The 15,152-nt window shown below is 42.2% G+C and overlaps 1 protein-coding gene across 9 annotated transcripts in view; it reads right to left on the reverse strand.

Annotated features, from left to right (window-relative positions):
- DENND2B (DENN domain containing 2B) overlaps nt 1–15,152 on the reverse strand; it is a 171,655-nt gene that overhangs the window by 16,413 nt on the left and 140,090 nt on the right. For all 9 annotated transcript variants that reach the window (XM_042785699.1, XM_042785698.1, XM_042785700.1 and 6 more), the window contains 3 exons: nt 14,040–14,117; nt 9,983–10,123; nt 6,849–6,997 (listed from right to left, as the gene is read on the reverse strand). In XM_042785699.1, the coding sequence (XP_042641633.1) occupies nt 6,849–6,997; nt 9,983–10,123; nt 14,040–14,117 (368 nt within the window). The remainder of the gene's footprint in view (nt 1–6,848; nt 6,998–9,982; nt 10,124–14,039; nt 14,118–15,152) is intronic.

The raw sequence follows: 15,152 nt of genomic DNA on the forward strand, positions 1-15,152 counted from the left end.
ACAAAAGGAAAGCAATTGCAGGTAGGTAACAGACTCAGACAGACTCCAGAGGCTGTTTCTTTTATAAAAGATGAAGGGAGCTGCAAGCTGTTGTCCCTTAGGTAAAGCAGGGGTGGTCTGCAGGTTCTAAATCACTTCTCAGCAAAGGCTGATCTGGCTCTCACTGGAGGAAATGGAAACTCTCTGGTTACTTACATGAGAAATGGATATTTTTGCTGTAGAATAAATTCTGTCTACTAGGCATGATTACGTGTTGGATACAAGGGCTCATTCGTTCCACTGAAGAAATTAATGGAAGAAATTCTCCAGTTTATGTCCAGCATGTCAGACCAGACAAGCACAATAATACTGACAGTATTAAGAAAGCACTTCACAATCTTTGGATAAAAAAATAACAGAAGAAATGTCAGACATGCATACTTCTGGGTTTAGACATAAGATCTGGGAGCTATTACACATTCCTCAGGTACAGTAGCTTGCATCTCTAAACATTTCCTTCTTCAATGCACAGCTGATAACTAAAAAAAAGTTTTCCCTGAGACAACGAACTGGACTTCTAGCTCAATATTGGGCTGTATCAGATGTGACCAAGAGAAAACATAGTTGTGTCTCCTCTGGCCTGTGCTCTGAAGTGGTGCAAGACCAGTTAGAGACTGGGAACAGTAAATTCTCACTCACAAGCCGTTTTCTGGCATGTGTGTATTGTCAGATTTCTCTCACCTTTTTTTTTGTTGAGATTTCTGTGACAGGGGAGAGTAAAGGAAATCTTTATTATGGGCCAGAGCTCACTGTCTGTTTACTGAGCACTTTCCCTCTTTGTCCTAACACAGATGTTTTTACCTTTTAACCTGCAGGTTGGCAGATTTTACGAGTGTTACAATATGACAGACTACTGGAAAGGACCATTCCCAGGTAGCAAGTGAGCCTGAGCAGGCCCATCATTGCCATGATTAGTTTTTAAGAATTATATTCTACTTAGTTAATAAAAAATAAACAATAAGGAAATAAAGAATGAGCTTTCACTTTAGTAATCTGCTCAACAGTTTAGCTACTCTTGCTTTTCCACTTGATCTTGCTACAGGGCTGAGGAACAATAGGAACTCTTACTACTAAAACATTGTCACTTATCTCCTACTTAAATATGAATATTTTAACTTGAGGTACAAGATCATGCTATGATTTTGTCTGCTAGGTTAAAGGATCCCTAATACTGTTTTTCTAGATAGGCCCTGAGAGATGGGGATCAGGCTGCCTCTCAACTGCTAACTCTGCTGCTTTCTAGTGTGGCCTCACGACTCTCAAAACAACAGATTCAAGCATGAAGACAAGCATCAACACTCCCCAAACATCTCGGGTGTAACATGGACAGCCCTAAACTGTCTCCATCCATGAGATTAGGGAAATGCCATCATTTGTTCAGAAAGCCTTTGCCCTTGAATACAAGTACACTCTGCTCCCCTCTTGTTCCACAAAGTTAACAGAGACATGCCTGCGGGATGACTTCCCGCAGTATTTACATATTTATGCTTCTGTCCTGTATTAGTCAATGTTTCTGTCTGGAGCCCATAACCTTTGGTGAGGGCTGGGATCTGCCTGGACTTTCTACAGTTGTGCTGGAAGACAGATTCCTCATGGCAGCCCAAAATACTTTGGGGAGAGATAGGGAGGTTTTTGTCCTTAACAGGATAAAGTCTTCCCACCTCATAGGTGCCTGGCTTCTGCTTGCAACAGCACCTCTTGACTTCATGGGGCGAGCACTGCACGGGAGGGTTTTGGGGGCTGCAGCACACCAGGTGACAGACTGCTGGTCCATGTTGGGCTGGGGATGTGTGCTGGCAGAGGGGCAGAGAAACACCAAGGGATAAAACTCTCCTTGTGAAACAAAGTCATCTGTAGCCATGCCTAAGGGAGGAAGACACTGATGTGCAGAAGCTTTAGCTGCACTGAAGTTTGCTGTCATCCAACATGGCCTCAGTCTCATTCTCTCAGTTCTGTCTTGAATATAAGTAAAAACTTGTGGGTTTATTCACAATATCTCATGAGATATTGTAAACTCAGCTGGCTCACACCTAAGGATGGTGCATGATAGACACCTTTCAGTGGCAACAACACTTTGAAGGATGCCCATCCCAATGCTCCTGCCCACTCCCAGCCCCAGCACCCTGCTCTGCCCCTCTCCCAGCACAGGAGCTTCTGGTGTGATGTGGCCAGGGGGCCCATCTGGCTTTGAGAAACGCTGCAAAATGAGTAATTCCTACTGCAGCTGGGCCAGCACAGCCTCCTGGGTGAGGGAGAGCATGGTGCAGGGCAGGAGCAAACAAGGGGAGTGGGAGGGAGGCCTTCCTGAGCTGGCATTGCCACTGAGAGAAATACCTGGCCCACCTTTGCCTTGGGGTACATTTCCAAGTTCACCTCTACAGTTTAAAAGCATAAAACCCACTGCTGTCAACAGAGATATTTTCCTTGAGGCCCATGCTCCTGCTTCACTGAGAAGTAGCTGAAGTATCTCATATAAAAACAAAATTCACAACAATGAGAAGTTATTTTGTCTTTTACAAGAGCAAAGACTCTCTATTGAAGCCTTTCACAGCCCCTAAAGCTTCTGAAAGGCGACTGAATGGAATATTCTAGGATTTAGATCCACAGCAAAAGGCAAGCCTCATCCAAACACTCCTACTGACTCTGTCTGGCATTGGACTGGACCCACATGTGAAATGTAAGCAAAATATGCTCAGAGTCCTTCACAATATAGTGAATTACAGCAAGAGTGGTTTTATTTATAAAAATGGGGTTATAACAAAGGGACACTGAGATGCCAAAGCCTTCCTTTCCCCTTCTCCAAACATTCAGGGGAAAAGGCAGAGACTTGCTCTCACATGCATGGATACATCATTTCCTCGGCAAACATGTCCATAAATTTGCTTCCCCAGCATAAAGCTAAGACAAGCAGAGAAATATTTTTTTCCAGTGTTTGCTTTCTATTTATTTTCTGTTGCTACCTTTGTGCCTGCAGCAACGCCAATGTTCCCTGAGCCCCAGAACCCACTCATTTTGCATCTGCTGCCTGGGCCTTTCAAACCCCAGAGGGCTGCACTCGAGCAGCTCTCCCTTTGCAGCTGGCAGTCACGGGACTGTTTCAGAGTTGGGGTGAACAGGCAGAATGCCGGGAACATAAACAGGGGCTCCCAGCTGGAGATTGGAACTGGGATGGGACATACCATCTCAGTTGTGCTTTCAGCAGATGTTTAAGGAATTGGAGCTTTAAGTTACCTCTTTATGAGTTGGTGTTGTTATTACTATCATTATTATTATTATTATTCCAAGTTTATTGCTATCTTTAGTTCTCTGTTGTCTTCTCAACTGTTCATGGAAAGCAAAATACTGAAAGGTCACTAGCAGATTCAAATTCATTTTTGAAGGTGAGCAAATAGCTGCAGGGATTTGTTAATTTCAAGAAGAAAAAATATATAAGCAACTTACTGGGGGGAAAAAAACCCTAACTGTACCTATCTTACTAAGTCAGCCTCACAGTCCTGTCATTCAGAACTTTACTATCGTTTCATCATTGCTGGTAGCATCACTTTCTGTGTTGAAAAATGGCAACCTCTTCTGCACAAAGATCAAGGACTTTAATTGTTCACATTCTGGGCACTATAAGAACCATAAATAACAATTTATTGAACGAATCTCACTTCACTAGGCATGACTATCCCAAACTTGTATAATGTGTGAAATCATTTATTGCTTGGAGACCTGTTAAACAGGCAGCCACAAAAGTCCATTGCATCTCATTGTTTGAAGCACAAACCTCAACATCATTTATTTCTAAGCTATTTTTTGGGTACATGCAGAAATCAAACCCTTGTAAAATCTTTTTAATTTCCTGCTCTCGTTCTTTGGGCCCACAGACTGGACCTGTAAGATATTTCACTTCTTTTTTTTTTTCCACATTACTGGTAAACTCCTTCAGTTTCAGCCGTGATGCCCATAAACAAAATTCACGTCAGACAAGGCAAAGGTTCCAAGACAGACAGTTATTAGCTCTAAGCCAGAGTGTTTCATTTTAGACTTCATCCCCATTTAAACCATGAAAACCTCAGTAAGTATTGAATTTAAATCCACTGTCACTTTCTCCAGGCCTTTGTCAAAGGACTCATTATTAGTTTCTATTTTACAGTGCCTCCTAGATCCCCATGTGGAGAGGGGCCACACTCTATCAAGCAGAGCTGCGTGCAGACACAGAGCAAGAAGCAGTCTCTGTCCTGGAGCACTTAGGATCCCAGACAGACCAGACAAAAGATAAGAAGGCGAAGCTACATTTCCAGCATGTGATGCAGAGCAGGTCAGAGAGCTCAGGATTCACGGAGTCTTAATCCAGGGCCTTATCTACCACATCAGATTTTGTCATACTCTTTTAAAACAAAACAAAGTATATGTATATAATAAAGGGTACATGCGGATATAATCAATATGAATATAAACCTTTTTGAAAGAAAGGTTCTGTCCTTCTTACAGGAGCAACCACAAAACCTCACAAGCCTCTGGGATCCATCTGTGTCCTCTCCCTCCTCCAAGTACACACTAATGGCCCCTAGCCTGATGGCTCGCTTTCACAACAGAAACAACAGTTTGCTGAAGAACAGTTTTTGTGGAAAAGTGTAATGTTTGGATATGTGTTTACTGAAAGGAATCTTTAACATTTCTTGTTCTTGTTGTCCTGGTGCCCTATTTCTGTGTGCCAAAAGGGAGAGAGCAGCAGTACTTTGCCTGAAGCAGAACACTTATGCTCTGCTCTGAGTCCTGTAGGACAAGGCAGCTATCAGGAGAAAGGTAATTGCAGAGGCAAGCCTGAGCTGTTAGCTTCCAGTCAGGCTTGCAGTGTGTATAAAACCCTGGTTGCCTGATGAAGTCCTGGGTTACCATGAACCCTCAGCATCAGCAGCATGACTGTTTTCCAAGCCAAGCTGCTTTAAGCCTGTCAAAGTAGGTTTAATTGCTGCTTCTTTTCTCTGGAAAGTGCCCAGAAGTGTTATATGACGTTGGCTAGGACAGCTGGCCCAGAAAAACACTCCAGGGAATGGCTGCTTTCTGTCCTAGCCCTCATGGCTGAGGATGTCTGCTGCGGCAAGCCGTCCCCACAGTACTGTGCCCATGGTCCACGGATTGAGGCTCCGGGTACTTTGCCAAATCAGGACAAACGAGTAACTGGGAAGTCCAAAGCAGATCAATACTCGGCAGTGGCAGAGTACAGCCCTCATTTTCTCTGCACCATTTCTATGATTTTCCACTCAAATCATTGTGCCATTTGAAGGAATGCAGACCTATGTCATTCTGAGTTACAGTCAGACTTGTGGGTGCCACTAATTCTGCTAAATGAACAGTAAAACAGAAGCAGACAGAACGATGCAATTAAGCATGCTGTAGAAAAAGAGTCAGAAGGAACACACCAACAGTATTTTGAAAAGCCACCTGCCCCAATATTCATGGTGTGACTCACATATCTACTGAAGTACTGCAGAAACCCAGGACTAGCTGCACAATTCTCACCAGGAGTTTATGTGAAATTAAGTCATCCCAAATGGTCATTCAAACTAAGGGTTACTGACAAGGGAAGGGATGAAATAAAATGTTCCTGTTGATCTAGACAACAAAAAAGACTGCTAAGGAAGTAACTTTATAACCTGAGAAGGGTCTGCAGCTTTAAGAAATTCTCCCCTAAAGGTTGTAAAGCTTTTACTATGCAAAGTATTTTTGCTATTATATACACTGGCGGCCACTAAGTGCAGCTATTATTTCTGGCGGTCATTCAGAGAAGGTCGGGGCTGATAAAGTGTTTAACAGAGTTTGTTTGGGTAGATCCATCTGTGTTTTTAACCACCCATACAGTCTTTTGTGTCCTTTTAAAAGACACTGGATGTTCCTGAGTCTAATAAATTATGGTCTTTATTTTTATTTGCCATCTTTTATTATTTATCATGCCACAGCAAAGAGAACATCTTCTTTACAGTGTCCACACTTTTCTATATGGATTACACAAGCACCTAAAAAGGGATGATCCTTTGCTGTGTGGCAAGGGTGCAGCCTACAGAGAGCTCAAATTTCCTTGGTAAAGGCCATGTGGAGTTGTGAGCTGTCTCTCTCACTCCTTACGCCTTGGGGTGAGTTCATGCCTAAGAGGAGCCAAGGAGGGAAGATTGCAATCAAAGGGCAGGGAAGTAAGAGGTATGTTGAAGGGATGTAGCAAGGAGCCCAAGATACAGCTTCGGAAAGAAACTGTTTTCGGGTCACATGAGCACCAGGAAAAATATCCGAACTAGTTGGGATGGACCATAATAGCATTCTTAACACTCCCACTGAATGAGTTTGGTAGGGCAGGGTTTGAAACCTAGCCCCATTATAAACTCTGTCCTACATGGAGCAAACCAGGTGAACTCCCAGCATCCCACTTCCCTGCCTGGCTGCACTGCGTGGCTGCAAGCTGAAGCACCACAGTGACGATCTCTGCTGCTGTTTATAAGTACTCTCTTCCAAAACCTGAAATGAAATATTGCTAGGACCGTATTGCTTCAAAACGCCGTGCAAACACTTGCTGACTATGAAACAGGGGAGTATTGGTGTCACCATTTTACAGACAGGAAAGTAAGACAGAAGGAGTGGCTGGAAGCTAATGACTGCTAGTGAATGTGTGCCCCACCTGATGCAAATAACTTCCATTGATGTAAAAATTATTTAAACCCTACAATGAGAGGATCCTCACATCTGACAACCATTCTGGACATTTCATAAAGCTTTTGTATCCAGAGATAGTACTGTCCTGAACGTATGGTTCAGGTCCCTTTGCCACCTACCTGAGCTTATCTGCTACAAAAATCACACGCCGCTCCAACAGGAGAGAAGCAAAGATCCTGATGATCTGACGAACACTGAGGCACTTGAAAAGGCATTCAAAGTCCACGTGTTCCAGCCGCGAGTCCATGGGCCGCCGCAGCTCAATGACCTGAACACATCCAACAAACATCAGTCAGCATCACTGCTCAGGGCTGACAGTGCCAGGGGCGCCCAGCACCCCAGCCCGGGCCCTCCAGCACTGCGCCACGCTTTCCTGTTGCGGGGACACAGAGAATGACCCCCGTCCTCTTTTGCAAACTGAGGCTGGAGACACAGCACTCCAGAGAAATGGCGTATTACACAATTCACTATCAAATCATTCTTCCCAAGAACACAGTTGTGCACATTAGGTCTGCTGTCATTTCCAAGGGAAGCATAGTTCTGCTCCCTAAACACTCTGTCAGAGATGCAAAGCTTGGCTGAGTCAACAGTGTGAAGCAAGTAACAAACTGGAAACACTGGAGCCAGAATCTTATGGGGTTAAAACAGCCATAAAGACAAGGTAAATTTGGTTATAAACTTGGCTAGCAATTCAAATTCACATCTAGATAGGAGCCAGGGACTGAACTTAAAGGCTGGGAAAATTTAAACCCGATTTACTTAATTTTCACTCTTCTATGATGCACAGTTCACTAGATAATGTTTAAAACCTTTTTTTTTTTTTTTTTTTTTTCCATACAGAGATATGTGTGTGTATATATATATATACTTAACTGGGGAGTCAGGACAAGGTCTTAGATGATGACTTGTGACATCCCTTTAAAGTCTAATTTTCATACTTCATCCATGACCTCAGGCCCTCTCCTTCCTTTTCTCAAATGCCTTTTTCTTGATTCCTTTATTATATCTTCCTTTTACTCTGCAATTGACATGGTCAGATGTGGAACTTGAAGGCGGAGGACAGAAAAAAGAAGAGGGAAAAATAACATGAAGAAGAGAGTAACAGAGGGAGAAAAATATGAAGTGCAAGACAGCAAATGGTGAACTACTGAGGAATTTGAGGAAACAGAAGGGAAAGGGGAGAAGTTGGCCAACTTGAAGCTGTGTTGAAATCTCTAAAGACATATTAACAGGAACATATATACATCTCCTTCTTTCCATATGTCCAAAAATCACCATCGTTTTATTGCTTTAGATCACTTTTATGTTTTCATGCACATGACACCACATTCCACAGGCATACTGTATTGGGTTTAAACTGGAGCAGACATTACAGTATTCCTCACAAACACACTGTTTTAAGGATATGATCAAGACCACAGGATACTGGAAATAAAACCAGTTCATACCAGTTTAGTTGTAATATTTTTTGTGATCAATACACAGGACTGTAAAAAGAAAGTCATTGTTAGAACAGTATTTGTGTACAGGTTTGATTTTTTAAAAAGCTGAAATATGGAAACATTATGGTACCAGATTATTAGATACCCATCGCTCAGCTGCTGACCCAAACAGCAGTAAGAATCAAATTGCAGAGCGACGGTATACCATGAATACCTCCCCGGGAGATGCTGCCTCTTTTGCATATTTAGTAAAGGTGCCCACTTCCATTCCTTAGCATTGAAATTGCAAGCTCAAATCATGTTTATGTGCCAAGTCATGAGGAGCTAGTTTTACTGCAAAACTTCCAATGCTAAAATCTTGCTGCAGGGTAGGATGCAATGCAAGTTACGGCAGCTTTTACAAATGCCATGGATATTTTCTGTTGCCTGGCAAAGCCTTCTGCTTCAGTCTGCTAATCACAAAGAAATATACTGTCTACTTCCCAATTAATCATCATCTTTGTTTAGGCCAGAGGAGCCACAATGGAAGGACAAATTCTGTTCCTAATTAAGCCAGTGCATTCCATTTAAATAACGAGTTTGTACTAGCATAACAGAGAGCAAAGCTCAGCCAGAAGAGAATTGTTTGTTTGTTTGGAATTATCTCAGTGTTTTTCTCTGGGAGAGTTCAGAAGCTTGAGCAGACGATAGAGAAGTTGCAGATCCATGGTTCCCGGATACAGTCACATCAGAAAAGCAGTATCACATCTAAGCACTGTTCGGCCAGTTAGCCTTTCAGTTTTCCTTTGCTTTTCCAGAAGAAAATGCCTGCAACTTAAACGTGCCTTGCAAGTCACTTATACAAGGAACCCTTTTCATTTGGTACCACGTGACATTACAGGCCCACTCTATGGAAGTCAGTGGCATTACACTTGGAGAAAATAGGATTCAATGTAAAAATAGTAGTAGTACTGTAAAACTAACCCTAAGGAGTGTAAAATAACCCTAGAGGGGTATTTTTTTCCTGCTTTCACTAACTGGGCCAAATTCTATTCCTATCTGCAGTAACATATTTCCTCTATATGCTTGCCCACCAGAGTGGAGCTACTATATGTTCACATGCAGAGAGCAGAATTTGACATGGTGAATGGCTAGCAAGCCTCAGGTTACAAAAATCTTTTTAAGCAAGGCACCATTATTGCCATTTTCCAGTAAGGCATATGTTGTATAATGCAAGGCATCTAGCTACTCAAGTCAGTAATAAAAAGAAATTAAATCTGTTGTATGTGCGCACACACACAAACTTTTATATGACATGCTTTTCCAAATATAGACTATCTCTTTGAGGGCCAGTTAAAGGGTATTTATTGCCAAAAAGAGCCATTTAAATGCTGCTGGTCACTCCTACCAAGGCCGGGACAGGCTGTAATGAGGTTTGCAATAACAACCAGCTGCTGAACTGTTCAAGTACAGTCAGCATGGGAAACTTACACTTGCTTGTTATCACTGTGATAAAAGTCAGGAGCACTGCAGTCTGATAACTACACGAGACCAGGAAAACTAGGACATTTGTGTTGTTTGTGGGTTTTTTCTTAAATGCAACTTATTAATAAATGTAACATAACAAATACATAACAATAAATTGGCTTATAATCATCAGTGGGAACTGGCATATCAACTCTGGTGCAGCTCCTGCACTGCTCATTTTGAGGGTGTGCCGCCTCACATGCCTTGCAGTATCTGTATGTCTCCTCCTGTTTTCCTTTTGCTGTTTGCTATTGGAGTGGTGAGGGGGGAGGCTTTGACTCTTAATGTTTGCAGTTGCTTTTTACCTCGTTTCCAGCTCCAGGCAGAAAGGTTTTGACTTTGATTGTCTTTCCAGGTGCAGGAAAAGGAGATTCCATCAGACTCCTCATAAATGGGTAAACCAAGGCAGCAGATATTCCCCTTCTCCTTTCAACCTCATCCAGGATCTGATCCATTAGTAAGACATATGAGAGAAAGAGACAGAACATGTCAGCACCACATACACTTTTGAAGCATCTTTTGACCCACATGTGCCTAAACACATGACAGATCTAAGCTTAATTCTCCTCTGCCATGCATTTCTTCACTACCATTAGGAGCCACTGGATTCAATCATATACTCTAAAAATGATACATTTTCCAGTTGCAAAATGAAGCCTGTTTGTGAATGCAGTTAACACAGAGACAAGGGAGAAATTGGAAAGGAGAAAGAAGACTCAGCATGGCAAAAGGGATCCATATTGTTGTGATTTTGCCTGAACAATAGGGTAAGCTTATGGAGAGAAAGATAAAGACAAATCTCATGATCACAGGCCAGGTCAGCATCACACCTCAGCGGTACATCTTGAAATTTGTATTAAGGAGAAACACTTTATTCTACCCTGGGCATCTCTTCCATTTCAACTGAGCGGGCAGGAAAAAGCCAGACCATCAAGAAAGCAACACTGCCATGCTATGATACCAGCAGAGGTCCACCAGGAAGGAGCTCCTGGAAGAGTCCCGGCAGTGGTGGCAGCAGTCACGTCGCAGTCTGTGCTGAGCTGGGGCCAGCCCCGAGCAGCCTCCTGAAGCATGCCCAGCTGTTTACCCTGGGTGCCTGCATTAAGGTCATTTTCTGTTTGACATGACGCAGAGCAGGCAAGCTAGTTTTGAACTAAGCAGATGGAACTTCTTACAGATAGAGAGGACTATTATTTTCTTCTCTTTGGTCACATGGGCCAACATAAATTAGATCACAGCTAAGTTTTCCCACATTAGACAGACCGTATAGACGATAAACCTAAAGAAGATGAGAAAGCAAGCTTCAAAGCAGTTAGTGGTTTGACCTGAAATGGTGATCTTTTAACCACCACTCAAGAGCATGAGGCCATACAAGAGTTAGTGGGTCTGAGCCAGGCATTTTCTCTTGTTTCTCTTGGAAATGCTTTTCACTGAAACAGAACATTAAAAGATACTTAAGCACATGCTGGTGACTTACAGTGATAGCTAGTGACACCAAATGCCAACGGAGTCATTCACTGGTGCATAGTTTCCCCTTCCTCCTTGCAATGTAGTAAAGACCTAACTAAAGCAAAGCTGACCCTATATACATAGCTTGCATTCCAGTTCACGGAAGTGGCAGATAACCATAAATGAAGATATGAATTTCATTCTTGATGTAATTTGCAGCACAACAACTATCCTCACCAAACAAAACCAGCTGCCCAAACCAAAAGTAGCAATGAACCAAGGCAATGCCCTGGGTCCCTTAGTGCTCCTGCATACTGCCAGCACGCAGTTGTTATGTGCCCAACACACATCTCCTTTTCTGCAGTCATTATTTGATGTTTTATGTTGCTGGAGTTGGGAGCCGTGTGTGTCGTATCCCTGTCCCAACAACCTTCACAACACAAGCAAAAAGGAGCATTTAAACTGACTAAAAGTTGAACAGAGATCTCAGGAGATAAAATGGTCAAAAACATCTGTTGAAACCATGACCAAATGAACTGGCTAGAAGTAAAGATATCTGTGGTTCTGAAGTCTGTCTTAGCAGTAGGTATTACAGCAGTGAGCGTAAAAGGCTTTGAGAAGGATTACAATAATGCAGGCTATCAGAAACTGGATGATAAACATTTTAAAACATAGGGCTCCTTTTGCTTTTCTGATAAATAATATCCAAGTTTTAATATCTTGTGGTCTTTCATCACTCTGTAAGACAACTGTTGCTTGTTCTGACTAATTCGGCAAAGTGCACCATCATGACCGTTTTCCTTTCACTAGATTTATCAATTAGGACAGCCCAGGTTCCTCTCACTAGGCTGAAAAAAGAGACTGTTTCGCTTTCCAGGAACTCCTGTCTCCATCCACACTACACATGTCTTCAAAACCAAGAGGGATGCTAAGGCTCAAACTCTTCCTCCTTCATTTAGCAGCTGTTTTGTCCAAGCCCTTTCCAAATGTGGTGCTCGGAGTGTGTGCTAGAGAGCTGTGCTAAATCCAGCCCCGCGTGCTGCCAAACACCCTGCTCCCCCCGGCCCTGGTGCCGTCGGGCGGTGGCCAGCACTCCGCAGGACAGTACCGCTGTGGCCAGACTCCGGGGCGGCTGGCGTCGTTTTGTGGCCCAGCAATTGAAAAAGAGCACAAATGTGTTACAGCCCCATTCAGGGCCCAATATACAACTGAGTGGGAGCCTTCCTTCCCTCACAGACCAAGAATTTGTGGCCTGTGTGGCCAGAGCCTGCCTGCCACAATGCCTGGGAGCAGTCCCTGCTGAAGCTGGTGAAACTACACTCACCTGTCAGCCTTGGGTTCACTTTGCCTGGATGATCAGACAATTTTTTTCAAGTTACAGACTGAACTGGGAAAGCAGATTATTTGCAATTTTGGTGCAATGACCTTCCTTGTCTGAATTTATACCTCAGCTGCAGTGATACTTGGTTGTAGGGATACTGATTTTTTTTTTTTTCTTTTTAGAAAAAAAACTCTCCCAAGTTTTTCTTTTTAGAAAAAAAACTCTCCCAAGTTTTCCTTTGAAAATTAATGCACTATCAACATTAGATAAAAACATAAAAGCAAACAAAGAGCCTCAGGACCTCTCTCCATACCACAAGTCTGGTGAGCTATGTTATCCTCCCAGAACAATGCATTCCATTTTGCTCACACATATCTGTGTTTAGATACATATTATGTCCAAGAGACACTGTTATAAACCCTTTATTTCAGAACTTTATGAAAGATGTCACAAGCAGAACTGCAATTAACTATTGCAACCCAATTGTTTCTCTTCATATAAGATTTGTTTTAAACAAAGTTTTATCTAGAAAAGCTTGAAACCTGCTTTGAAGATAACATTCTGTATTAGATCATATGAACAATATAAATGCTATGATTTTTATTAACTTCAATGATTTACTTGTTCTTTTCAGCTTTATTCCTATACAAATGAACAAAAAAAAAAATCTACGTAAGTTCTGTGAGATTTCCCATATCTGAAGTGAAAATCTCTGGCAAATTAAAACATTGCTATGAATACTATCAAAATTGGAAAAGGGGAAGGCAGCCATTTGACATTAGATATATTAGTGTTCTCCAAGATCACTAGAAAATTCTATACAAAATTCTGAGGTGCTCACTGGATTTTGCAGGACATGCTCAGAGGATTAGGAGGCCCTAAACTGGCAACAATAGAGGTATTTCAAATGTCAATCAATCAGAAATGTTATTACTAGTTAATTTTAATAACTATTGGTCTTACAGAAGAAGAATGCTTGCAGTTCTGGATCTGACTGGCAGTTAACTGTTTCTATGGCTATTAAATCCCTCAGTTTAGCTGCAATGCCCTCCCTATTGTCTTGAAATTCTTGTGTCAGGAAATGTATTACCTAAGTAAACCACATCAGCATACAATGTAGCTTTGGATTCATTAATGTAGAGGCCAATTAAAAGGTTATCCATGCTTTCCTAGCCTCTTAGGATAAAAAAAATGTCAATAGAGTTAAGAATATAGAATTCGCTTATCAAATAATCTTTTTTCTTAGCCTCATCATTCCATGGTGTATTGGAGTAAAAGTGGTACTGGCCCATCATGCAAACTGTGGGTGCCAAGAATTACAGCTCAGCACAGAACGGCTTTAGAAAACAATGGAAAAAACTTCAGTCAGCCAGATCATACAGACACCCAGATGTTTTTTGAATCAAGTTCTGCCTCAGTCACAGAAGTAATAAGACATTCTTTGATGCACCCAATAATAGGGTTGGAATATCCAAAACAGCAACTGTAAAATACAGTTATCTCCCATCAAAGGAAGAAATTATTCTCTGCGGATGTGTCTCAGTAAACAATCAAATTAAAAAGCAATATTGAAAAAAACGTAATCACCTTACCTTGGAAAATAAGTCAAAGCACCCCAGCCGGCTGATGACACAATAAACTTCAGGTAGACGTGGGCCTTTTCCACTTGGCTGATAACAGTAAAAAGGAGATTGAAATTACATATTAATTTGGAGTCATAAGGAAATACACTTCTCTGATCACACAGTTGGCCATCATGTGACACCTTTCACTATCCGTTTCTCCATCAAAATAGTTACTCTTGGAAAGGCATCATATTTCTTCCATAAGACAGGAAACTGAAAAGCATAAATAGTGCTTATCCACTTTGGAAATCACAGCGCATTGGAGCTCTATTCCAATATCGCTCCAGCTTGCAGCCTTAAAAGCACATTTAACTACAACTCTAAGTCATGATTGTGCTATCACTGTCCTCTGCTCCTGCTGTGGCATGAGGAGTGGGGCCACCCTGGGGCAATGTGCTGGAAGGTGAGAACTACAATGCTAAGGGAGGTTATAATGGCTTTAGTTTCCCACTCACTCCATGATGTTCAAAGAGAGCTCAATTTACAGAAAGCAAGCTCATAGACCTAAACAAAGACAAGCTGCATGAGCTAAATCATTAACTTCCTCAGATTAATGCATGATAATCATGAAACTCTTCAATAACTTAAACAAGCAAGTATGAATCAATGAGGCACCTTCCCCTACCCCCCCAAGACCCCCCAAACTATAAAGACTGTCCGCTATAACCATCCTATTGAAGATATTTCCTAGAGAAGCAAATGGTTTAAATTGGCATGACTGACATGGATTCCCTCAGCATACTGGACTCTGCAACCCTGCTGATACCACTGCAGGGAAAGGCCCTTCAGCACTGTGTGTGAAAAAGGGTACAACCGCTGGCTGGATTCGGCTTATTTACTGGAAAATAAGTAGAATTAAGCCAATGTGGAGCACTTTAGAAAAGCCATCCTCACTGGCAAGGTCCTCAGAGCAGAGAGCTGGTCTGCCTGTGCCCTGCATGTATACAATGCACACAGATAGCAGTCACAGCCATGAATAGCAGCTTTCCACTGTATTTTTAATATGCTGTGATGCAGCATTCCAGTTTTGTGTAGTTGCAACTGATTTTCACCAGATCAGCAGGCACACAGTTCCTAGGG

This window comes from Tyto alba, unplaced genomic scaffold (genome assembly GCF_018691265.1).
Source record: "Tyto alba isolate M040663 unplaced genomic scaffold, T.alba_DEE_v4.0 Super-Scaffold_8, whole genome shotgun sequence".
NCBI lineage: Eukaryota > Metazoa > Chordata > Aves > Strigiformes > Tytonidae > Tyto > Tyto alba.